This window comes from Lissotriton helveticus, chromosome 3_1, assembly GCF_964261635.1.
Source record: "Lissotriton helveticus chromosome 3_1, aLisHel1.1, whole genome shotgun sequence".
In the NCBI taxonomy this organism is placed as follows: domain Eukaryota; kingdom Metazoa; phylum Chordata; class Amphibia; order Caudata; family Salamandridae; genus Lissotriton; species Lissotriton helveticus.
Window position 1 is genome coordinate 592,528,320 of NC_136061.1, and position 27,089 is coordinate 592,555,408.

The window sequence follows — 27,089 nt, forward strand, 5'->3', positions numbered from 1 at the left end:
GAAGGCGCGCCAAAGGTAAGCCCGTCTGCGCCCGTCCGCGACTGGACCGCGCCCAGCGCCAGGACCCCTGGCTCCCGCAGACCCCAGCCCACCCGCCGGACGTACGACGCCGCCACCCTCAACGCACTCAACACCGACCGAATCCCGGGATGCTACCGAGCCACCCCGAGACGAACCCACGGACCCTTCAGCTGTCACACCTGCAAGTTCTCCTGCAACCGGACCTGCCCCACTCCAGCACCCGCCAAGCCGAACACCAGCAGCAACCACCTCAAGTGCATCCTGCTCAACACCCGCTCCGTCCACAGACACACCATCGAACTATGGAACCTCCTCGACACCACAGATCCTGACGTCGCCTTCCTCACGGAAACCTGGATGAACGACTCCTCAGCGCCCGATATCGCCATCGCCATTCCAGAGGGCTACAAGATCACCCGAAGAGACCGCGGCAACCAGACTGGAGGAGGCATCGCCATCATCTACAGGGACACCATCCGCATCACGACCAACACCGACGACACCCTGAAAACCGCCGAACACCTGCACTTCCAGATCCACACGGACCCAAAAACCACCCTCAGAGGCACCCTCATCTACCGACCCCCGGGACCACGCACACAATTCAGCGAAGACATCGCCGACTTCATCTGCCCGCATGCCCTCCCCTCCGCTGACTACATCCTCCTGGGGGACATCAACTTCCACCTGGAGAACAAAAACGACCGCAACACCACCACCCTGCTTGACAACCTCGCCAACCTCGGACTTAAGCAGCTGGTGACCACCCCCACCCACCTCGCCGGACACACACTCGACGCCGTCTTCTCATCCAGCAAGGACATCATCTTCAGCCCGCCACCGGACTCCACTGGACGGACCACAGCTGCGTCCACTTCAGCTTCAGAAGGACCACGATCCACCACCACCAGCAACAGGTTGCTCGAAGAAACTGGAACAAGATCACGGCAGACCAGCTCGCCGCTTCCCTGAGCCAGCACCCTCCCGCCAGCTCAGCGAACCCCAGCCAGGCCGCCGATAACCTCACGAAGTGGATCAGCAACTGCGCAGACGACCTCGCCCCACTGAGGACCCCACCTAGCAGACCCGGCAGCAAGAAGGCCCCATGGTTCACTGACGAACTCAAGAGCTCCAAAAAGAACTGCCGAGCCCTCGAGAAAGCCTGGAGAAGGGAGCCAACACCGGACAACATGACCACCCTCAAGCTCGCTACCCGGAAGCACCATCAACTGATCCACGCCACCAAGAAAACAGCATTCAAGGACCGATTGGACAACAACGCACACAACTGCAAGGAACTCTTCAACATCGTGAAAGAGCTCTCCAACCCCAACGCCGGAAACAACGACATCACCCCTTCGCAAGACCTCTGCAACTCCCTCGCCTCCTACTTCCACAACAAGATCGCTGACATACACAACAGCTTCAGCCCACGAACAACGCTCCCCACGACCGCACCAACGCCCCCCACCCTCAGCGCCTGGACCCAGATCAACACAGAAGACACCATCTGCACGATGAACTCTATCCACTCCGGATCTCCGACCGACCCCTGCCCCCACCACGTCTTCAACAAGGCCGACGCCATCATCGCACCCCACCTGCGGGACATCATCAACACCTCCTTCGACACAGCCACCTTCCCTGAGAGCTGGAAGCATGCCGAACTCAGCGCTCTACTAAAGAAACCAACAGCGGACCCCACCGAACTCAAGAATTTCCGCCCCATCTCGCTCCTCCCGTTCCCAGCCAAAGTCATCGAGAAGACCGTCAACAAGCAGCTGGCCGCCTTCCTCGAGACGAATGGATCCCTCGACCCCTCACAGTCAGGCTTCCGAGCCAACCACAGCACCGAGATCGCCCTCATCGCTGCCACCGATGACATCCGAGCCCTGCTGGACAACGATGAAACAGCGGCCCTCATCCTCCTAGACCTCTCCGCGGCGTTCGACACTGTTTGCCACCGCACCCTAGTGCAGCGCCTCAGCGACATCGGAATCCAGGAGAAGGCACTGGAGTGGATCATCTCCTTCCTCGCTGGAAGGACACAGAGAGTCCGCCTACCACCAAAATACAGCTATGCTCTCGCAACTACAATAAGGTATCACATAAACAGTACAATGACTGATAAGTATTGAAGAACAGAAGCAGATTCTTTGGTGAGTTCTTAGTCACAGCAAGAAGATGGTTTATTTTCTCCAGACTTGAGAAATGTCATACAAAGCCGACACGTGTTTCGTCGTGTACAGTTGAGTCAACACGACTCTTCAGGGCTTAGGGCTCAGCTCAATCGTATTGATTGAAATTAAGTCTGGACTTGTATTGGTGTGCTGTATAGGTATATAGCAGAGAGACACTGGTTACTCCGTTTGTGACTAATCAGAAAAGGTTCGTTCAAAAAAAGTCACATGAAAGACACATTTGTCTTAATATTTTGCCTTATTGATTGGGATTAAATCTTCAAGTTTAGACACTCTGAATACTGGTGTGTATCAGGTGGTAGCCGGGAGGGGATCCATCTGTGGAAAGGCTCGCTAGAAACGGGTGCGTTTCCTATGTGGCGGTGCGCCGTGTCAAGGTATCCCTCCTCCTGTGGTTCCCGGTCGTCGTCTCGTCTGTTCTTCAATACTTATCAGTCATTGTACTGTTTATGTGATACCTTATTGTAGTTGCGAGAGCATAGCTGTATTTATATGTCTAGTCCTTTGACTTTTTTAGACGGTTAAGGGTGTTTTTCCGCCTGCTCTTCACGCACTACACACAAACCTCTCACATCACACATTGTAACGTATTAACTGAGGCAGTGCGCCCTAGAAATCTGTAATTCCTAAAAACCCCTTTCCAGTGTAAGTCCGCCTACCACCGTTCAGATCGGCAGCCACGGAAGTCATCTGCGGCGTTCCTCAGGGCTCCTCGCTCAGCCCCACCCTCTTCAACGTCTACATGAGCCCCCTGGCGGCCATCGCACGCCAGCACAACCTCAACATCATCTCCTACGCCGACGACACCCAGCTGATCCTCTCCATGACCAACGACCCCGCCGCCGCCAGAACCAACCTCCACGAAGGGATGAAAGATTTAGCCGAGTGGATGTCGACCAGCCGCCTGAAACTGAACTCAGACAAGACGGAAGTCCTCATCCTGGGCTCCTCGCCCTCCGCCTGGGACGACTCCTGGTGGCCCCCCGCCTTGGGCACCGCACCCAAACCGACGGACCACGCACGCAACCTGGGCTTCATCCTGGACTCCTCCCTCTCCATGACCAGACAAGTCAACGCCGTCTCCGCGTCCTGTTTCAACATCCTGCGCATGCTACGAAAGATTTTCCGGTGGATGCCCACCGAGACCAGGAAGATGGTCACCCAGGCCCTCGTCACCAGCCGACTGGACTACGGCAACGCCCTCTACGCCGGAACCACCGCCAAGCTCCAGAAAAGACTCCAGCGGATCCAGAACGCCTCAGCCAGACTCATCCTCGACATCCCCCGACGCAGCCACATCTCCGGACACCTGAGAGACCTGCACTGGCTTCCCGTCAACAAAAGAATCACCTTCCGTCTCCTCACCCACGCACACAAAGCCCTACACGACCAAGGCCCGAGCTACCTCAACAACCGCCTCAACTTCTACGTTCCCAAACGCCACCTCCGATCGACCAACCACGCCCTCGCCACCGTCCCCCGCATCCGAAGAGCGACAACAGGAGGAAGGTCCTTCTCCTACCTGGCCGCCAAGACCTGGAACACCCTCCCTACCGACCTCCGCCTGACCCAAGATCACCTCTTCTTCAGGAAGAAGCTCAAGACCTGGCTGTTCGAGCAGTAGCGGCCCCCCTCCCCCCCCCCAAGCGCCTTGAGACCCTCTGGGTGAGTAGTGCGCTCTATAAATGCCATGATTGATTGATTGATTTGAAGGTCTTGCGGAGGGTGTTGAAGCATGTGTGGAGGCTACAGCATCACATGAACCATCTTTATTATCCACTTTAAATCTACCTAAGAAATAGATTGGCCATGTTATACGCCCGGCTCTATCAGTCGCACCATGTGCGAGATCAAAGAATAGCAGCAGCAGTAATCAGGGCTGAGCCACCAAAGTGTGTGACTGCAAGAACTAGAGTGAAAATGTGTTAGTTGGGAGCATAATCAACTAAAGAGCTGAGGAGGAGAGAGTATGCATCCAGGGCAGAGAAAGTTAGATGCCTCACATTCACTTTTGTGTAGGTGTGTGACACTGTGTCCTTCCCTAATAATTAGTGTTGATTCCTTAAAGATACTCCTGGTGTCAAGGACTGCCAAATATGTATGCTGGTCACGATCATAAGAGTATTATCTCTGACGCAATTGTGCCCGTTCATGGTATAATTGTGCCATAGCCATAAAATGTTCATCCTTGACTATTTTGTGCATACAAGTCTAGTAATTACATACCTGCTGCCATCACTGACATATAAAGAGCAAGACTGGCCTGCTTTTAGCCCTTCCTGACAGAGTGGCAACCGCTTCTCCCATAATAATGGCCATAACTAATATATGTTGAGCATCCAGCTGTGGCAAAGTGGTAGCCCTGTTTTAATGATGGGCATTATTAGCATAACAGAGGCTTTCGTAGTGTTATAGTGAGCAAGCAAGGCCTATGATTCCAATACCTTGGTATTTGAAGCAGAATTTGCCCATGAGAGGCATTTTTACATGGCGGTACTCAATGAAAACGAAAAGCTGATGTTTATTTTCTAACAAGGAAAACTAATTTAATTTGATCGGCCGTCCGATGCACACGCGGTGGGCGTGTGCATCGGACGGCCGGGAGCCGCCCGATCTGCGCACGTGTGGAATTTCGCCGCACGGCAGCGAAATTCTGGCCACACCCAAGGGTTTAAAGGAAAAATAAATAATTCTGAAAAGTTTTTCTTATGGAAAATTGAATTTGATTGCTCAAAGTGGAAAGTGATTTTGATAGAAAAATATGTGTATTTTCAAAAACTAATATACTAATGAAGACACGATATTGCAATTCTAAAACACATTTAAAGTTGTTAGCTGAATGATATTTCAATTTGAGTTGGGGAGACTTACTGCTGTGGTAATACCCTTTTGGCACACAGCATGTGAGGATTTGAATTTGACTTGATTACAAGCATTGATAAACGTTTCCCTAGCATTCTGCTGATGACTTCACCTGGAATGTTTGGGTGGTTACTACTGATAATCTTGCTTAGGGTGGTCACAGTGTAAGGGTAATACATATCATCAGCATTTTACAGCGATAAAATATTCTAGTAGCTCGTCAGGACTTACCTTGAGCAGAATTAGCTCTCAATACAGTAAAGGTTGGAGACCCCTGGTCTATTATATTCCTCCCCGAGGTTGTTTTTTCTTGTACCCATCTTACGTAGGATAAATGTAAGACAACATCGACCAGCCTTGGAGTTACTATAAAAATTGTCCTTGAAGGAGGCTTGGTATGTTATTTTAAACTTTTTAAAGAAAGCTCTAGCCAAAAGGATACTATATGAATGATTGCCCTGTTTATAGCTGCTATTTTATGTCTTATACAGGAATTCATTTATGTCTCGTGATTTTTTTTTTGCATTATGTATCAAATGTTTTTAAATTATTATATTGTTTATGGAAGTGTTTTATGCTTTTAGGGCTTATTGCTGAACAAATATGGTTTTGAGTGACTGACTTACTACTTATCACAACGCCCAGTAACTGGCCTGACACTTCTGTTGAACAAAGAAGTCAGTCAGTCAAAGTTCTTTATTGCGATAACTTAATATCATACAAAGACAATGGCACAAAAAACAACAAATAACATAAATGAAAAGAAGCAGATTAAAAACAATTAAAAAACTATTAAAACTTTAAAAAAGAGCATTTCAGATAAAAAGCAGTGTACCATGTACATTTCATTAAGACTTTGTAATTGCGTAGTGTTAAAGTACATTAATAGTAAAGTACATGATAAAGTGCAGTATCCCAAGGAATAATCCCCGAATAATTGATCTACTAAGATACACAATTTGATCTAAAATTCATTAACCTGAAGTTGCCATCAGCCCGACTAGTTAATAAGCAAGTCTGCACTCTTGAGTCTGGTATTCCTGCTTCTTATTGCTCTTACCAGGAAATTTGCCACAAAAAACATGATCCTGGGAGTTTGCAACATTTGTAGGTAAATAAGAGCAGGTCGGACCAGAATGAATCCCGCTTCCTTAAGTATAGGAACGAGAAACTGCCTCCGGACATCGTTATAATGGCTACAAAACATTATAAAGTGCATTGTGCTCTGATCTGAAAAAAGATCACATGAACATGGCGGGGCCTTTTCCGGGGTACTCCACTCAGAGTAAAAACCCAAGTTAAAATGAATTAGGTTAAGTCTAAAACGGGTTAAAATGAACCTGTGATAAGAGTTAGTCACCACATTAAGGTAGTTGTCAGGACCACTAGGTATAGCCAGCAGAAGGCTGGCCCTAACACAGGGTTTCCGTAGCTCGATTTCCTCCCTCTCCAAGGAAAGAAGATCTTTCATGGCGGCCTTGGTGAATACAACATCATTGGATGTTATAGAGTCAATGGCTGTATATAGTTCAGGCCTCCCCAACCTACAAAAACTGTCCTTAATGTACTTTAACCATCCAATCTTATGTACCTTATCCAGGGTCAAACAGTCCCTTATTATGGAATGGTTTAGGGAAATTTCAGGATTAAGCCACAGCTTGAGCCATGCGATTAATGGGGCTGTTCTAACCATATCGCTAATGAAGCCTTCTCCTATTTCCTGGTGGACAGTATAGGATGGGGTTGACTGCGGGACGCCCAAAACTAATCTGAAAAATCTGTTTTCCGCGGTCTGTATGGGGTCAACTCTTTTATGCCCCCAAAGGGAGCTCCCATATGAAGCTACAGAGATACATTTGGCTTTGTATATTTTACTAATAGCTTCAAAAGGCCTTCCCCCTAGTCTTTTTGAAAAACCATGAAGAGCCGCGGAAGTTCTAGCCAGTATAGCTACTCTACTTTTTACATGAGGGCCCCAGCTACCTTTGTCGTCAAAAGTGATCCCTAGATAGGGGAAAGTAGTAACCCGAACAAGTTTTTCCCTTCCGCAGAGAAAGGTTTTATGGGCGGATTTCCTTGAGGCCAAACCCATAAGCATAATCTGGGATTTTTTTGCGTTGATTTTCAGGTCTAAGGAACCCATAAAGGATTCAAAAGCATCCAGCAGCCGTTGTAGCCCCCAAACAAAGAAGTCATATTCATTTTGAAATATAACACCATCAACTCTGGACTCTTTCAGCTATTCAATTACAAGAGCGTCTTCGTTGACATTTGACACTGCAAATATGAACAAGTGAGTCTGACCCCTGCCCACCACCCCCCCTCGTTTCCACCCGTTTAAAGCACGAAAAATCGTAATGGAAGGTATTTGCCACCAAAAATGTGTTCTTTCCTTCAGATCGTCAAAAAGAATAGGGCAAAATCTCGCTGAAATAAACCACACCGAATCATAATTTATGACATAAGTAAGTGCACCCAACTTGTTCAAGCACTGTCGCCTTACTGAGGTAACATGCCATAAAATCTGACACCCTTAATGGTCATGACTAGACACCAACAGACTGTAACAGGATATATGACTGAATTTGCTTCTTCTCTTCTTTTCTTCCTCCTTTTACCTTTCATTGCAGTTTTTTAACTAGGAACAGGAAAAGCATACGTTTGGAGCAATTGTGAGGCAGAGATCTGTAGATCTAAACCAAAGGTAATTTTTTTAATAAGGCCAGATCTATTGGGAAGGTGTGGCTTGTATACAAGTTGTGTTGCAAGTGATAACATGAGCACTCTTCTCTCTTTTCTTTTCAGCTCTTCAGAGTTCTAGGTCCTGAGGAGTACCCTACCAAATCATAAACGTGTTGACCACAGTATGACCACAGAAGTATGTAAAAGTACACTATCAGGCTAACCCTCGCTTTCATTTTGAAATTTTTGCCAAGGATAGCTGAAGTTGTTTTGGGTAACCTGAATAGTACACTGTTTGGTCACCGCCCAGACCAAGGTTGTTAAAAATTGTTTTTAAGAAAGTTCAACCAATTTGGGCTTCATAATTTTTTTGTTTCATTGTTTAATCTTATTTTCACGTCTATGAAATATTGAACTTGAGCTTGTTCACATTTGTTATGTTGAATTTGTTGTCTACGTCATGTTTTGTGTTGTTCAATAAGTTTGATGCTAAATATATGTAATGTATGTGTTAAAATAGGTGTGGTTTATGTAAAAAGTTGTCCTATATTTGTTTTTGTGTTACCATTAAAACTCTCAAAGATTGGGTTTCCAATCTGAAATTAAAATTTAAAGAAATGAAAAAATAAAGAAAGACATTTCTTACAGTCACATTGAGTGTCACATGTGATCTTATGGAATGATGTTAGACTAAGTATCAGTACTGGCATGTGTGTTGTTGTGAACTCACCGATGCTTTCTGGCAGCTCTTCTGGTGGTTTTTAACGCACCTTGCATGAACATTGGCCTCTTGAAGCACAAACCTCCTGGTTGAAAACGTCACCACAGTCTCTTGCAGATTTGTGTCTGCTTCTTTCCTGCAGTGAAACTGACGTAGTCCACCCTTGCCAGCTAGGATCATAAGGTCAGCCGTTGCACTAGTGGTTGATTTAGTTTAATTGTGCAGGATGTAGTCCTTGAACTCCTCCGCCTCTGGTCAATTGAACTGATAGACTGCATATTGGGAAAACATTGTTAGGCAGTGTGCCCACTGTCAGGGGCCCAAGTGCAAGGAACAAACAGGGTTATCAGCTCTTTGACTTATACAATACAACAATAATCAGGGTTCAGTGGGATCCTCCCGGTCTCTGGGACCTGGTGCTACTGCACCTATGGAAGCTAGGCCCCTGTTCATTGAAGGAAAGACTAGAATGAGATCTCTGAAGACGTGAATCCCTCTGATTCTTTGTGGAGGGCTGAAGTAGATGGAAACTGTGGGTCTCCTCCATTTGAAGAATTACATAGATCCCCAAGCAGTCTGTACACCTTTCTCGAAAACCTTAAATGATGCACATGGCCTTCGAACTTACTACAATTTGCTTGTAGATCTGGGCTAAGGTTAAAGCTGTGTTCACTAGTTGTTTGACAATGATCTGGTTTCACACAGGTTCCAAAGTGTACACAGTGGCTGAGTTGTGTAGGTCACAGGTGTGTGTTTAGTGCAAGGCTTTTCAAATTTCTTCCTCCCATGGCTCACTCTTAAAAAAAAAAAGTTATATTTACTTTCCCAGTCTAGAAAGTGATTTTGTGGTTAATTTACTGGCGGATATGTGTCTGCTTGTTCTGTCCGCGGAGGAAAGGGACGACTTGGAGGTCGATCTCACTGACGAGGAGATCGGACCTGCAATTAACACAATACAATCAGGGAAGGCTATGGTCTCACTTGAATTTCTCAAGTCTACCGCCTCGCTTGTTGTGCCCCACCTGCGGGACATGTATAATGAGAGCTACTAAAAAGGGATCCTGTCGCTGGATCAACGACTGGCATCTATCATGGTTATCTGTAAGCCAGGGAAACCTGCTGATAGTTGCTACTCCTATAGACCGATTTCCCTGATTAACGCCGAGGCCAAAAATCTTGTGAAGCTCCTGGCTGCCCGTCTTACCCCTGTCCTCATGTCATTGGTCCATGCTGACCAGTCTGGCTTTATGCCACACCACAACACTGCCTTAAATATCCATCGCCTCCACAATGTCTTGTGCTGTAGACACGTCATAGAGGAAGACGCTGTTGTGTTGTCTTCGGACGCTAAAATGGCGTTTGACTTCATCGAGTGGCCCTACCACTTCGAGGTGCTTTGCCGTTTCGGGTTCGGCCTGAAATTCATGGTGTGGGTTAGGCTGCTCTACCCAGACCTTATGGGTCAGGTGTGGTTCAATAACTGTCTCTCAAGAACGTTCTGACTGCGACGGGGCACGAGACAGGGTTGCCCCCTGTCCCCATTAATTTTCTCATTAATCTTGGAGCCACTGGCATCGTGGGTCAGGGGGGATCCGGTGTTATGAGGGCTGAAATGAGCAGAAGGGAAGAACAGCATATCCCTCTATCTGATGATATCCTACTGTATCTAGTGTCTCCAACAAGATCAGTGCATAGACTTTTAAATATCTTCACTAACTTTGGTAACTCCATTAACTGGTCCAAATCCGAGCACTACAGAAAGACATCACACTGACTCCACAGTGTGGGCTCCTCAATGTTTGGGAGGCAACAGATCTTACCGAGGTGGAGCAGAAGTGGGTTTCTCTGGGTTATACATTTGTAAAACGGAACATAGCAACAAAGTGGGAAGCAGCAGACACTCCATCTTCCGGGAAACTGGGCAAGGGACCTTGATAAATGTATGTTCACAGAAAAAGAGGTTTTCAAATCTAGAGGTTGCCCCAAGAACTGGGATAAAAAGTGGGAGAAGTGTAATGTTTATAGGGGTGACATATGTGTCTCACCAACCATGGAAATAGAAATGATGAAACGTGATGGGACAGGAGGGATACGGATGGCTGAGTAAAGCCGAGATTTTGATTGATAAAGTTTGTAGACAACATGTAACTAACTGTGTATTGATCACTATTATGTATGTGACTGGTATTGCTTTATTTCCGATAAAAACAACTGTTTAAAAAAAAGTTCAAACTCCTTATTGTCATGAATTTTACAAAGAGAAAAAAATGATTTGTTCTTAGATTGCAACAAGATACGTTCAAGCATTGCACTCCTTTGTCCTGTGTGAAATAAATGCATACATTTATACACACGTGCACTCAAAGGTAGACAATTCAGAGACTCGAAACAAGCAATGGAAAAGTCAACAGATCCAGCTCTGAAGTGAAGTTTGCAATAATTAGCACGTAAAATCCAGACTTATTAGTTTTGCTAATGCTTGTTGGATATTGAACTAATCCATGGAAAGTTCTGAAAGTGCTCCTACTAGATCAATCTGGATGCATAGTTAACTGACCACGTTAAGTTAATTCATATGCGTCTTTTACGAAAGATACCTGCACAGTATCAGTCACAAAAATATTTTGGGACTGAGCTGCAAACCTCTTTGCTAACCTAATTGGAGTCTAGATGTGCATCCAAATGTAATCTCAGTATAGAAATCCACATTTTTTTTAATTCAAATTTTCATAAATTGGTTAAAGGAAATGGGCCATTAGATTACGGAGGCCAAGTTATAGTTCATGTATATTCACAAACATTTAGACAGTTTCCCACTTTAGGAGGAACTGTTTTGGCTACAGAGCTACTCTTAGAATTCGAACATTTATGTTGGCCTGGCATGAAAGCCTGGTAATATGGCAGTTGGTATGTCTGCTATCATGTCTACATCTTTACCGGCCCATTAGAAGTTTTCCAAGTGGAATGGGGAAAAAAGGAAATCGGCATTAATACATAAAGTTCATGAGTTCCGGGCCTCTTCCTGGATACCTATTGCACCTGCATTTAGCAGATGGACAGGTCTGGAAGTCCATGTCCTACTACAGTACCTGGGAGTACTAGGTGCAGTTATACTACACCAATTGTAATTGTATTTAAGCTGTACACTGGAATGGTTAGTCAGAGGAAATCTGGATCTCTCATAATGGTCTGTTTCTAGGTGAACCCCTGTGATTGTCCAAGCATGCCCAAAATGTTTAATGCCCAAAAAAGAGGTTTAAACCAACAGAGGTAAAGCGCTATGATACCCTTGTGGGTCATGTTCCAGCTATATAAAACTTTATAAATAAAAATAAATAAATAAGAGGCAGATTTCTGACTGTCTAAGCTCTGCTTTTTGAGCCTTACAGCGCTAGGCAGCGGCTCAGATGAACAATCCACCAAAGGTGTTTTAGGTCCATTTCATCAAGACTGATGCAGGTATATTTACAGCTTATTCCATTCTCCCCCCTTCCCCCTTCTTTGCTTGCATCAGTAACACCGCGTTCCTATCCTGTTGCCCTTTTGTGTTCACCTTCATCATCTTTCGGGAGGAGCTGTCTCAAGAAAAGATTTGTGACAGAGGGTTATTGAACGAATGCTCGATGGAAAGATACTCCATCGAATCTGATGGCTTAGAATCTGCACCTGAAGTATTTATTTGACTCGACATGAAGAATCTGAGCTATTCAACAAAGCTACTTCACATGTCAATTACATTTGTAAATGTTCTACTCGAAGTGCAAATCCCATAAATACTTATAAGGCCTAAGAATGCGATAACCTTGTTTTCAAAAACTACTTTTAAAAAATCTGCCTTTTCTCAAAACATCTTAGACCAAATTCTACATTGCATTCTACGGCACAAAAAAATTAATTTCGTAAAAAATCTGTATTGCTGAATTGGAAACGTACGTTTCTGTCTCATCTACTTGCATCCTAAGTGATTGATTTCATTCACATTCTTGTGTTTGTTTCTCTCCTACCACATAACATCTTACCATCCTTTAATAGGATGAGGTACGTCCTTCCACGGCTCCACACCAGGTACCTACATTTTTCATTTGGTTTTGCACTACATGGGAGTACACTCATTTTCTTACTTTCACTTCCATGTGCAACGTTCATCTCAAATCCCCACCACCCACACAGACACCAGCTGTTCAATTGCTCACCATGTTTCCACTATCACTTTTTAAAGTTTTAAATTACTTTGTTTTTCTTTTGGAGATCCCAGCAGTTTATTGCCACACTGTGCTTTTATATATGTGCTTTAGTTCCTTTTTAGGTTGAGCCTAGCTGCAACGCGCATGCACAGCTACCTCTGCTAGACTCCTGTAGTGGAGTATGGGAAAGAAGCCCCAGCTACTCTCCGCCTATATTTTTCATTGGATTGTGTCATTGTCTTTTGTAGATGCTGCCTTCGGATTCGTTAATAGTCTTGTTAGTCCCTCCTTAGTACGGCCGTGTCTTCATTTGTAACCTCACTCGGGACACTGGAGCAGGACGATAGGTCGCAGGAGCACGCTGATCGGAAATACCGGTCTTCTTCCCCTCCCTGCCAAGTGACCCATGAGGCTTTAACAGCAAGTAGCAAGTTAAAGTAGAGGGAATCCCCCTCTTACACGTACAGCACCTTAGCGAGTGCGACACTTTTTACCACACATTGTCACTTAATATAGTTTATTGTCACCCACACATACTCATTGGTCCTGAGGAAAGCCAGTTTTAATCAAAAGGCCTGGCTGAAACATGTAGACCACAAGGACGTAGGAGCTCTTAATACACTCCACATCGTCCACAGCCTTTTTATCTTGCTAACAGGGGCCCAGATATTAAAATTTACCTTTCACCCTCGGGAACTGGGACCACCTGTATAGCTTTTAACCTTTCACGTTCATTCTCACTATCACTGCACACTCAGTAAGCATACCAGCTCCTCAGTAATCTGGAGTCGCAGCACACCCGGGACACATTCGGTGTCACTGTGGTGGGCCCGATGATGAAGCATGACACCAACTAGGTTGGTGTGTGAGGGCTTCATGACCAAACCTAATGGTTTGTCCGCAGATGTACCTCCTGAGTCTCACTAACACAACCTAGCTAGTCCTATATTGATATTTCTTCATTTGTAACCTCCCATGGCTACTGGCCCTTTTACTTCGGTTGTTCCATGGGACATGTTATTTAGTCTGTAAGCACTATTTACTTTATTGAGATTCTCTTACTGCAGGCCGTACATGTGCTGCCTCAGATGAAACCGTTTGTGTTTTCTTACCACGGGCGGCTGCTTTGTATCACTTTAACCCGGCATTATCTTGTGTCTGTTTCAACCCCACACCCTCCCCCCAAGTAAAATGAATTTAGAAATGATTAATGAATTAAGTCCCACATGCATCAATGTGAATTGCATTCGCAAACGGTGCGAATCACAATTTTCGGCCGTTTGCGAATGCAATTGACTAATTTGGAATGCATCATGCATTTCGCAATTTGAGGAATCGCAACCATGTTCGGTATTTTTCCTTAATTGCGATTCACAATTTGCGAATCGCAATTAAGGAAAACCCTTCCCATTGATTCGGAATGAATAGGAAGGCATTCACATTTTGCGAATTTCAAATTGCGATTCGCAAAATGTGAATGCAATTTCAAGGGTGCAGGGGGGGGTCCAAAGAACCCCTCCCTGCACCCCTGAAATGTAACTTTAAATGCAATTTACACACACACATGCCCCAAGGGCATATGTGTGTGTAAATCAAAAGTTTCAAAAATGCAATTTGTGCATATTTGAACGTTTTCTGTAAATTAGCATGAAGTTCAACTTCATGCTAATTTACCACTTCCAAATTGCGAATTCGCAATTACAAAATAATCATGCATTGCATTTAAGAAATCTGAAATTGCGATTTCTTAAATGCAATCGCAATTTTAGAAATCGCAACATGGTTGCGATTCCTAAAATTGCGAAATGCATGATGCATTCCAAATTAGTCAATTGCATTCGCAAACAGCCGAAAATTGCGATTCGCACCGTTTGCGAATACAATTGACTTTGATGCATGTGGGCCTAGATCTCTATGATAGCTATACTTTGGGTTCTCTAGAAGAAAAGTAAGCTCAAACATTTCCCATTTTCCTTCCATTTCAATTAGCCTGCTTCCCCCCCTACCACCACCCCAACCCCCTTGGCTAAAAGGTATTTTGTACTGCATTACAAGGTACATTTACCAACCCAAGTTCTGAGCAGACCTCTTAGGGTTAGAGGTTGAAACACAACAATGGTGATGGGATCTAAGAATTTGAACTTAATAACTTCTGATTTAATCAAGCACTTACATATTATGGTTGTCCACACCTTGCCCATATGTCATCCGAGTGGGAGATCAAATATAATCGTCCCACATGGCTGAATTAAATCCCACAATGATGAAGTCAATGGCTCATTTACAAGCCCTGTGCGTCGCCGGAACATCACTTTTGAGATGTTCTGGTGGCGCACAGGACTTCGCCATATCTACAAGGCACATAAAGCCAACCTGCATCGCTTTTCATGGCTTTGTAGATATGGAGTGAGGCAAGGCACGTAAGTCTCTGCGTTGCCTCACACTACGATGGGGAGGCATGCCATGGGTATTACATGGGTGTTCCCACGTAATACCCATGACATTTGACACACTCCCAGATTTACAACAAACTGTAAACGTGGGAATGCATCAAAAAGTCTATGTCTGTCCAGGGGTGGCATAGGGGAGGCACAACAAGGAGACATAGCATTATTTCTCCTTGTTTTTCCTCTTTCTCTATGTGAGCATTTGAATATTTTTGTGCAGGAAGGTGTCTCTTTCTGCACAAAACCAATCATCCCTACAACACAGACATCCTTGCACCATGGTGCAAGGGTGAATATGTTGGCTCATGGCAGCCAACTTAGCATCAGAGTGAGGAAAGAGGACACGAATGCACCGTATTGGATAGATGCAGCTCATTCCTGGCAGGTTTTTTTTACCGTAGGGCAGTGCAGCATGAAGACTTCGGCGCTGCCCTATGGCAATATGTTGTGAATGAGGGCCTCAATATTTTGGAAGGGTGACTGTTTGAAAACATTTGGAGAATGTTTTAATCAGTTTTGTTATTTTGCTTCTCTGTATCGTCACAACTTTTTGGAGAAATGTACTCACCCGTATTCATTTAGGTAGAAGCACATACTGGCACTTTGGTGCATCTTTATTTATGACACATAAGATTATAACAATGTTGGCTGTATGTGCTCTGTTCTATGTTTTTATACACAGTGAAAAAAGTTGTTGAAATTTGTAATTTAATCCATAATTACAATTAATTTGTGTGATACGACTGAAGTTGACAATCTGTGTCTTTCTGAATAATTACTTAAATTACCGGGAGAGGGACTTGGTTTATATTTGTATTTCACTTTGCCCAGCCTTTTTAACCACTTTATATGGGCACAACCTAATTTCCTAACGATTATTGACACAGGGAAGCATATGTTTTCACATTAAGACCCCATTTTACTTACTGACAATTCTTAACCAAAGTTCTAATATGCAAATAAAGCTATGATAGAACATCAACTATCACCACTGGTTTACAATACCATAAGTGACATGTTATAGTACATACTTCAGACTGAGACTTTCTTGTTGCTCTACCTTATACAAGACTTACTACTCAAGACAGCAGACGTTGATTGCCTCTATTCGCAGGGCATTCCACAACCTACTTAAGAACTCCGACAGCTAATCAGTTTGATTGGCTCTCACATTTATCGGTTTCTTCAAACCAAAGCATTCTGATATAGTTGATATGACAGACAGTATGTATCACTTTCAAAAACCTGATATTGATATTTGCATTAAAAAATCATGCTATTTTGATGACAATTGTGAACTTGAGGGCTCACCTGAGGGCAATGATAGAACAGGATGGAATGAGGGATCCATTTCTGGAATCCAACACTTTGCATCAAAGTCACAGCATCTCCACGGTGGAGCAGGTAATGCTGTAGTTGGCACATGACCTGATTGGAACACTGCATCTTTCGGTGGCATTACCTGCAAGCGTATGAAAATATATTTGATGACATAAAAATTTTATTCAAATTATTTTTACAGACTTTTACCTCTACAAGGTGGCATGTTGCAGGCCAAAGATGATTTGTAACCTCTAAAATTAAATCAATAAATGTACAGCAGTACAATATTTCTGGAGAAGACATATTCTTCTTACAGATTCCTCAACTTTGAATACTTCTTCCAGGCTTCCGACTGGTCCGGAAAATATTTGTTCCCAGGAATGAATATGCAGTCAAGCTATGTAGCCCAAGCAGATCCACTTCTGGAAGTGATTTCACTAGCATAAATCTGGCACTAGCAGGCATACTTAGTTCAGTTCCTCAAATCTCTTTATCTCTTCATACTGGCATGCGGAGAGGCGCTTAGAATACAACACTTAATATGCCTGCATGCCTTAGGAGCTTATTAATCACACCATCTGCACATTGTGGAGGAGGGAGGGTGATAGAAATCTGCAATAAGATAATGTATTTACCAAAAATAAGCTTACTGAAGATAAGTAATGGCTGACACAGTCTTTAACACGGAGCCGGCCCCATCCCAGAGACCTGCTACTAATGTCTGTTGCATCTGACTGGAGTCCATCCCCAGCAGCAGTAACAGTTTGCCATGGCTTGAGCCCACACAGACTGCATTGGGGACAAGCACAGACTGCCATTGGGCCTGTGGGTCTACTAGTGTAAGGCGCCTCCTGCACCTTGGACCGGCAATTAATGGCGGAGGAGATCCAGACAGAGGCAAGACTACAATCTTGCGGCTGTGGATCTCCTCTCGCTGGTGGAATTCAGATGGTGGTGGGCTCTGTGACTGCCTGGTGGCCACCAGAGGCCATGGGAACAGTAACAGGGAGTTCTGTAAACTGCCATCGGGCTCACAGGTGTTCCTGCATGCGCTTCATGACTCTGTGAACAATGAGATTGGAGGGGAGGACCCCATTGGTGGGGGGATCATGTCTGGATTTCTCTGCTTTCCTCCTGATGGTGAGACTCATGTAGTGGAGGGTGCTGTTGTACGGCTTGTACCTTTCCGGTAAAACTGTACATTTGTTGGACAACATAAATGTCAGGATTGGGCCGTACTGATTTCGTGCACACCCTCCTTATTTCTTATCTTATAGTCCTGCTAATTGACTGTGCACCATCTGCACCCCAAACCTAACAGGGTAACAAATGTGTGTGCAAACTAGAACATGACAATCTTGACTCACCAAGGAAAATCATGGTGACCGATCTAGAACCTTTTCAATTGGACTATACTCAAAGAAATACTCAGCAAGTTGTTTTAATATTTATTGAAGCACTGTGATTCTTGGACAAAATACTTGTGCTGTGATAATCAGTAGAATGAAAAAGAGTAGTGTAATTAGCATTATAAGAATAGTGACAAAAATGAACAATTCCACCATTCTGCTAATGCTGAGAATATATGCTTACAAAAAGGGGGTGGTGATGGACAGAGTATCTGAGTTAATCAGAACACTCCTACCCAGTCAACAGATCAGGGCTTGATCCATCACCGTTTTTTAGCTCACTGCACAATCCCAGTTCAGAACCTGGCTATATGCAAATTAGTCTGTCCCTGGCCCAGTGCATCATGGGAACAGGGCAGACGAAACTACCAAGCCAATTCTTCACTGGAATATATGCTGGCATATAAATAATGTGTATAGTGTACTCCAACCTAGCGGTCCCTAACCTAGTCTTGCCTACGGTAGGGAATCTGCCACACTTCCTTCCTTTCCCCATTACCTACGGGGAAGTGTCATCAGGCTGTCAGCCTTGGAGTGAAGGTGAACATCCTTCGTGTTGGTAAACAGGAATCAGCTGAGCTGGAATCCCGACATGCAGTGAACTCACAGTGTTAGCTGAGTGCTCCTCTGCCCTAAACAAGGAAGTGGTTCTGTATATATAATAAACAGCAACCATGTGGCCATGTCGAAACCCCAGTCAGGAAGCAATTGTTCATTCTACTTTGATAGCTTCGTCGCCTACCAGACAATACCAAAAATGGCATTTGCGCAGTGAACATTATCCCGAATACTGAATGTTCAAGGTGTCATGATTGTGTGCCTATGAAGTGGAATTGTAAGCAATGCAGATTCAGAGAATGTTATCCTGGGCGTATCAAAGATATGTCAAAGTCACCGTGTTTAAAAGAGAAAGCAACTTAAGAAACATGAGCATGTAATGGTGGTGTTTCTTACCAGGCCTATCCTGACAACATGACACCCACCCCTTCGACGTGAGTCGATAAAAGCTAAACCCCAGACAAATGCTAAATATAAAGGTCAATAGGTATAAAAACCCACTAAAATCTAAAAAAGCATCACGATTCTTTAATAGCAATGAGCATAGTGAAAGCCACTAAACATTTTTAAAATATAAGTTATATTAAAACAAAAAACAAAACATTTTGCATTTAAAAGAAAGCCAAATTGAAAAAGTCCCACAACTTGAAACTGGCAGATTGTTTATGTGTTCCGAGAGGTAGACAAAACATTACTGTTCCCAGCAACTGCAGATGATTTTCCCAGAGGCCCCCATCAAATCTAATCCATAGAGCAAACATGTTCCCATCCATCCCCCTCAGCAGACACCACAGGAGGAACAGCCAGCATGGGATACGCAGAAGGCGAGCCAAGATCTAGATTGCTAGAAGCAGAAGCTTCCCAGGAGGGCTTGTAGAATGGGTTCAGAAGCAACAGCAATTTCAAGGGACAACAGTAAATTGGGCTTTAACGGGCTCACCAGTAGGACAGCCTCCGGAAAATAAACCAGTTGCATTCCTAGTCATATGTCCAAGGCACACTCGAAAGTGCACAGAAGACAGGGAAATAAAGGCTGCATGCAGGGTAGCCACTCAGTCTGAAAGTACAAAAACCAGTGTTCATTTAGTTGCTGAAGCAAGAGTGTGCCAAAGCACAGCATCATGCGTTCACGACACAGGAGCACATGTGGAAGTGCCTGTTCCATTTGGCCTTGTGATGGGACATCCATTGCGGAGCAGAAAAAATAAAAGCACAGTCCCAAAAATCAAGAACAGAATCAGCAGAAGACCTCCAAAAACGTTTCCAAGCACAGAGGGTATGAATGATGGAATAACTTTGAAGACAGTCTGGAAAGAACTAACTAACCCAGAGCAATTGTAATGAAAAAGAGAGCCGCTCCCACAGAATTATACATGTTAAAAATACAGTACACAAGTTCCCCAAAATGTAATGGGAAATTAGTGCAGAGTAGCCACTGTATCTCAGTTAAAGACCTTGCAACATGAAGATCAAACGTCGCCTTTGCAGGTGCTAAGGGCACATCCTTCTGTAACAATAAGGCTTTCAGTCTGCACAAAGCATCAAAGTGCACATTCAAAAGCTTTATCTAAGGCCAAGTGTTGCCTCCCTAACTGTCCAGGTAGGTGGAAACATTGCTTGGGAACAACAAGTCATGACCGCAGAAAGTCACCAGATAAGCGATTCCCGGTCTTAAGCCACAGCAACCTTGATCGTTCTACATCAAATAACTCCCATTCGAGAGTAATCTGAAAGTCGGATGGATCACAGCAGGTGAAGAAACCTTCAGATGCCAGGATAAATTTGCCATGGCCCAGTGAATGTGATATGATGCGAAACTCCCCTACATACTAAGGTATGCCCTAAAGTATTCTCACAGTCTGTTCTGCAAAAGAAAAACCTCAGCTTGGCCATCCCTAAGCGGTATTTAAAAGGCAAGATCCATGACTTGTGCACATATCATTCTCCCAGCGCTTTATATCTGCCTACCTGGTGGTGTTGTAAACAGTATTAGAAGTGAAATGACGAAACTGGCTGGGAAATAAACCCATGGATTATCTAATCCACGGAAGGTATTTCAGCAACAGTAAAGGGCAGTTTCTCCAACTTCTCTATGTGCAACCTAGTGTATATTGTGTCCTTATTTGCCAAGATGGTTTGCTGTTTTGTTAAGTTATAAGGTTAAAACAGGCAAGTGGCATTAGGTGTGGCCATGGTACGCAACCAGCACAAAGTGTCTGAAGAGTCCAGCTCAGTAACACGACTGTGACTGCTCAAGTTGTAAAGAGGACGTGCCATTCTGTATGATCTCTATTGCAGACGTCACTATGTTACCCATAAAGTATATCCTAGTGGACAATGTAGCCATACCATTAGCAACTACCGCAAGAGCCCTTTCTACATTCGCCCTGTCAATTTCATGCAGTCTCTCAGCAGTCTCCTGCTGGGAAACGTTGCACACTTCAATGAATACTGCATAGAAGAAGCGCTTCTGACGTGATTTTTGAGGACCAAACAAAGAGTCCTGTAGTCCCATGTCATCAGAAAGAAGAGACAAGAGTAATTTCTCCTGGGACAATGTTGAGGTTTTTAGACAATCAAGGCAGAAATTCCCAACATTGTAAGTTATAACCACTCTGAGTGCTGTGTCTGCGCATAAAGTAGGTCAGGCCTTCTGAATTCAAACCTTTGGTGTCACCCAGGAAACGTGCATGACATCCGTTAGTATCTAAGGACAACACTAACCATCCTCCCTGATTCGTCCCTGAAGAATTGTATGAACCACTACGAAGCATGGGGTCTAATATTTCCTTTATGTCATTTGTGAACCGTTGCCAGTTCGCAAAACGTGCAAATGTTGTAATATTTGTTGTATTTAAATCTTTGATCTTAGCCAAGCCAAGACCTGATGTTTGTTGCAAAGTTTTGTTCGGAAAAATCAATTGACGTGATATCTGGCATGCTCTAAATAATGCCTCATTTCCTTGAACATGCTAATATTTAGTTCCCAAAATAGATTTTAAATCAACACTGTTGTTTCAAAAGTTAAATCCTTATGGAAAGAAAAGAATCTAAATATATCAGTTTTGTATCAGTGAGCAGATTTTCATTGCTGATTATGGAGTAAGCCTTTAATAATAAAATTCTAGGTCAGCTGAATTGTGACTACAGAAATATGCAAATTTCTGTGCAAATGTTTGTGAGCTACCCCATGGAGGTGTAGGGCAGGTTTCCCATTGTGCAGCCACATCTCCAACCACCTGAGGAACCTGCACTGGCTCCCCGTCGACAAGAGGATCACGTTCCGGCTCCTCACCCACGCACACAAGTCTCTCCACGACCTGGGCCCCAAGTACCTTAACGACCGCCTGACCTTCTACACGCCCACCCGCCAGCTACGTTCTACCAGCCTCGCCCTCGCAGCCGTACCACGCATCCGAAGAGCCACCGCCGGAGGAAGATCCTTCTCTTACCTGGCTGCCAAGACATGGAACTCCCTCCCCATCCACCTTCGGCTGACCCAGGACCATCTCGCCTTCAGGAAACAACTCAAGACCTGGCTGTTCGAGCGGTAGCATACCCCCTCCCCCAAGCGCCTTGAGACCCTCCCGGGTGAGTAGTGCGCTATACAAATGGTATGATTGATTGATTGATTGTAAATAAATGCTGCATGTGGAGTACATGCTATATGCAAGAAGTGGTGACCATAATGTTGAAAACAGAACATTTCATCATAATTAGTCATACCATCATACATATCAGTTAAAAACTGGGGAATACCACCTTCTAGAATTTCATGAACTGTATCAATGTCTCAATCACTGGAAATAGTACTGGGGTGATAATGTCATTTAGAGAAAAGCAAAATAAATATGGTATTTGTAAACCTTCAGTAGGACAAAATATTTCATATGATACCCTACCCTATCCCTAACAATTCCATCAGGAACAGGAACAGCAGAAATGTTCACCAGGGAAAGGTCTCTTTGAAATTTGTGTGCTGAAGAATGGGGTGTTAAAACCAAGGTCACCAATTGTACGGCAGAGCGTTCAGGGAGAAAGTGTCCATTCAGCAGCAGGAAAAAGACTGTCACAAAACCAACCCAAAGGACGAGGAAAAATAATGAAATTGTAATCCAAAGGCATAACCAAGAACAAACAAAGCATGTCTTCTACAAAGTATGTCTTCTCCAGCCAAAAACAGAATGCACGCAATCTACCTTGGAAAGAAGGACGTGGCTCAGATGAATCTGAAAATAAGTCATCAAAGTCAATTAAGTAGCCAAAGGCTGTTCGATCTATTTTTGGCAGCTCTGGAGGCTGTGCAGAACTTCGAGTTGACTCGAACTGTGGTACATTGACGTACACACCATCCATGCCGGGTTTCTGAATAGAAATCTATGTTTCTGTACAAGTTGTTTGTATAGTAGTTGTTGATGTAGCAGGTAGAATAGATACTTCGTTGCTAGGTATCCCCAGAGAGGAGTAGAAACTTAATCGTTGATCAAAGTTTCCTACGTGACCTCTTGTATAGTAGTGAGAGGAGAAAGGTAACTACTTAGGATCCCACATGGCCTACTGTGTAGTACCATTCACATTATGTGACTTGATGAGATCTATTGACACAATTCTCTTGTTTCTGCAACCAGCATGGGGCGGCAAAAGTACAGTTCTGGTAACTTCAACAGCCAGAACAGGTACAGGCACTCTGTAAAATGGTTCAAATTATTTTTGTCTACAATTTTACTTGGACATTGTTCTTTGTGTCCCAGAAGCTGTTCAGTTCCTGTAAAACAGCCAAACGTTCACTGATGTCAAAGGGTGTTTCTGCCGCCACTGTGATGAGACTGTCGAGGTCAGGTACCCACATCTTAACCCCAAACAGGATCTCATAGAGAGTCCGACCACCCAGGGATTTTCTAGGCAAAATCTGGACCCCCATATAGGTGATGGACCCAACTGGGACTTGATCCTCATATCCTTGATGGTTAAGACTGCTTTAGGCCTCGGTTCTTCCTTTCCCTTGCCGCCTTTCCCTTGGGGTGGTAAGGGAGTGGAGTGGTGTGGCTCACTGGTTAGAGGCGGCAGACCCGGAGGCAGAGGACGGTCCGGGACCAGGGTTCTATTCCCGACGCGGCAGGGTCGTGGACCAGGGTCAGCGGACTCGATAATTGTCGCCTCGGTGCCTACTCTAACCAGGGATCACACTCGGCAACTCTGGGCATTAGCTTGCCTCATCTCCACAACGGCCCCCCACATACGGCGGGGATGCCTGGTTTCACCTTGGAGATACCCAGTAGGGACGATCTCACAGGGAAAGCCAGGACGGGTTCCCCAGCGGTCTACAGCGCAGAGATACTCCTTCGGGAGTCGATTCTAGCGCTTCAGAAACCCTTAATGTTAGACGGGGACCTGGAGGGTCGGCCGAGCACAAGGGGAGAGGCCTCCGGTGAGGGCCGTCTCCAGCGATCGTACAGACAAGTAACTTCCCCCCCCCACAGATGGACACCACACGAAGATCAGAGTAACACCTTTTATAGGCCGTTCTTGAAGTAAGGTAGTACGATACAAGGAGATCAGGACACGATGATCCTCTCAATTCTAGTCTCTAGTAGGGAAAGGGGGTAGCGGGACAGTCTTGGTACCTACGGGTACTGAGGTGAAACGGCGGTAGCTCACAATCCTCGAGCTCGGCGGTCGGACGGGTCGGACCGCGGCAGCGCCAGCAAGTCCCGAAGAGATCGTAGGTGGCAACGGGCCGCGGCAGCGCCAGCAGGTCCCAACGAAGATGGAAGTTACAACGGGCCGCGGCAGCGCCAGCAGGTCCCACGAGGATGAAGGTTGCAGAAGGCCGCGGCAGCGCCAACAGGCAGGACGATAGTTCACAAGGCAGGGCTGCGGCAGCGCCAGCAGTCCGTCAAGGATGAGTTCTTCTCGGTGTCTCTCGACTCCAGGATACAACTGCCTTCCTGCTCTGGGGCTCCTCGGTTATAGGTCTGGCGCCCTTTGATGTCCGGACCCTCGCACTGGGAGGTCGGGAGGTCCGGGATGAGGGAGTCCAGACACCCAGCAGGGGGGTGGAGCCAGCACCCGGGGAGGCTGGGGGCGATCGGCACCTGGCGGGGGAGAGCCATCGACACTTCTTTCTCCCATTAGCCTGCCAAGTGGTCCGTTCACCTCCTGGATGGATGGTGGTGCCGGGATGGCGGTGCAGTGTCCAAGATGGCGGCTGGGCCGGGCAATGGGGCTGCCGGGGGCCCGGGCCCGTGACACAGAGATATCCAGGAGCAGGCGTCCCGGAGGGGACGGGTTGCGGGTTGCTTCTGCGGGTAGCCCCCGGAGAGCCGGTGTCTGGGCCCTGTCATGCGGGGAGGGAGCGAGCCCTTCGTGGGGCCTGTCCAACATGCGTCCCCCCCAGCTGAAGGCGGGGAGAGTCACCCATCCTCTTGGGGACTCTCCTCGTCGAGGCGGAAAAAGCGGGACAGGCCATCCGCGTTGGCGTGGTCTTGGCCAGGGCGATGCTCCACAGTGAAGTCCATCCCCTGCAGGGAGATGGACCATCGCAATAGTTTGGGGTTCTCCCCCCGCATTTGCATTAGCCATTGCAGGGGCCGATGATCTGTTTGTACCCGGAAGTGGGTTCCGAAGAGGTAAGGCCGGAGCTTCTTGAGGGCCCATACTACTGCGAAGGCCTCTCGCTCAATGGTGCTCCAGCGCTGTTCTCGGGGCAGGAGGCGTCTGCTGATGAAGGCCACTGGTTGGTCGACTCCCTCGGGGGTTCAGTTGGGAGAGGACGGCCCCGATGCCATGGTCTGAGGCATCAGTCTGGACGATGAACTCACGGCTGTAGTCGGGGGCCTGGAGCACAGGAGCGGTGCACATGGCGGCCTTCAGCCTCTCGAAGGCCACTTGACAGTCGGGAGTCCAGTTGACTGTTTTTGGGTTGGTCTTGGATGTGAGTTCCGTGAGGGGCCCCACAATGCTGCCATAGTCCTTTACGAACCGCCGATAGTATCCGGTGAGCCCCAAGAAGGCTCGGACCTCGGTTTGGGTTACGGGGGGGCGCCAGGACTGGATGGCAGCGATCTTGAGCTGGAGGGGGGCCACCAGACCGCTCCCCACTTGGTGTCCGAGGTAGGTCACGGACCCCTGGCCGATTTGGCACTTGCTGGCCTTGATTGTGAGGCCGGCCCGTTGGAGGGCCTGCAGGACCCCTCGGAGGTGGCGGAGGTGGTCTAACCAGTGGCGGCTATACACCGCGATGTCGTCCAGGTATGCGGCGCTGAACTCTTCGAGGCCCGCCAATACCTGGTTCACAAGTCGTTGAAACGTGGCTGGAGCGTTTTTCATGCCGAATGGCATCACTCTGAAATGGTAGTGTCCATCCGGGGTGGAGAAAGCGGATCGTTCTTGTGCCCTGGGGGTGAGGCCGATCTGCCAGTAGCCCGCCGTCAGGTCGAAGATGCTTAGGTAGCGGGCCGCCCCCATGCGGTCAACTAGTTCGTCGGCTCGGGGGATGGGGTGAGCGTCGGTTCGGGTGACAGCGTTCAGACCCCGATAGTCTACGCAGAACCGGAGCTCGGGTGTGGTGCCCGGGGCCGCAGCTTTGGGGACCAGTACAACCGGGCTGGCCCAGGGGCTGTCCGAGGGTTCGATGACTCCGAGTGCGAGCATCTTGGAGACTTCTTCTTGGATGCAGGTGCGTACCCGATCTGGTACTCGGTACGGCCGGTGTCGGATAGGAGGACTGTCGCCAGTGTCCACGTCGTGCAGACACCAGGGGGTGACCCCGGGTGTGAGGGAGAATAGGTTTGCAAATTGCAGCAGGAGGGCCCGACAGTCTTGGCGCTGCTCCGGGGTCAGAGCCTCGGAGAGTTGGACCCCGTCCACTGAACCATCTTTTTCCCCGGCCCCCAGTAGGTCAGGGAGGGGCTCGGAGTCCTCTTCCGCCCCACTGTCTGTAGCCATCAGCAGGCTGAGCTCCGAGCGCACGAAGTGGGGTTTGAGTCTGTTGGCGTGGAGGACCCGGAGGGGGTTCCGGGGGGATTCCATGTCGATGAGGTAGGTGACGGGGCTCTTACGCTCGATCACCTTGAAGGGCCCCGTCCATTTGTCCTGTAAGGCACAAGGTTCGATGGGGGACATCACCCATACCTGCTGGCCAGGCTCGAATTCGATGGAGGAGGCATGTTGATCGTACCACTTCTTCATGTCCTCCTGACTGGCTTCAAGATTGGCTTTGGCGAGCTCTCTGAATCGCCGGGTCTGATTACGGAGGGTCAGGAGGTACTTGTAGACGTCTGGAGGGGTCTTCAGGGGGGCCATTTCCCACTCTTCTTTAACTAGGCTGAGAGGCCCGCGAACAGGGTGTCCGTACAGGAGTTCGAAAGGGCTGAAGCCGAGGGACTTCTGGGGGACTTGTCGGTAGGCGAAGAGGAGGCACGGTAGTAGCACGTCCCACTGGCGGCGTAGGGGTTCTTCCAGCCCCATGATCATCCCCTTGAGAGTGCGGTTGAATCGCTCGACCAGTCCGTTTCCTTGCGGGTGATAGGGGGTTGTGAATTGGTAGGTGACTCCGCACTGTTGCCATAGGGATTTCATATATTTTGAAATAAAGTTCGTGCCCCTGTCGCTGACGACTTCTCTGGGGAAGCCCACTCGAGAGAAGACCCCTATTAAGGCTCGACCTACCACTGGTGCTG

At 46.6% G+C, this 27,089-nt stretch overlaps 1 protein-coding gene across 8 annotated transcripts in view; it reads right to left on the reverse strand.

Annotated features, from left to right (window-relative positions):
- Positions 1 to 27,089, reverse strand: part of KANSL1L (KAT8 regulatory NSL complex subunit 1 like) — a 3,925,143-nt gene that overhangs the window by 2,225,563 nt on the left and 1,672,491 nt on the right. For all 8 annotated transcript variants that reach the window (XM_078680571.1, XM_078680572.1, XM_078680570.1 and 5 more), the window contains one exon: positions 16,430 to 16,580. In XM_078680571.1, the coding sequence (XP_078536697.1) occupies positions 16,430 to 16,580 (151 nt within the window). The remainder of the gene's footprint in view (positions 1 to 16,429; positions 16,581 to 27,089) is intronic.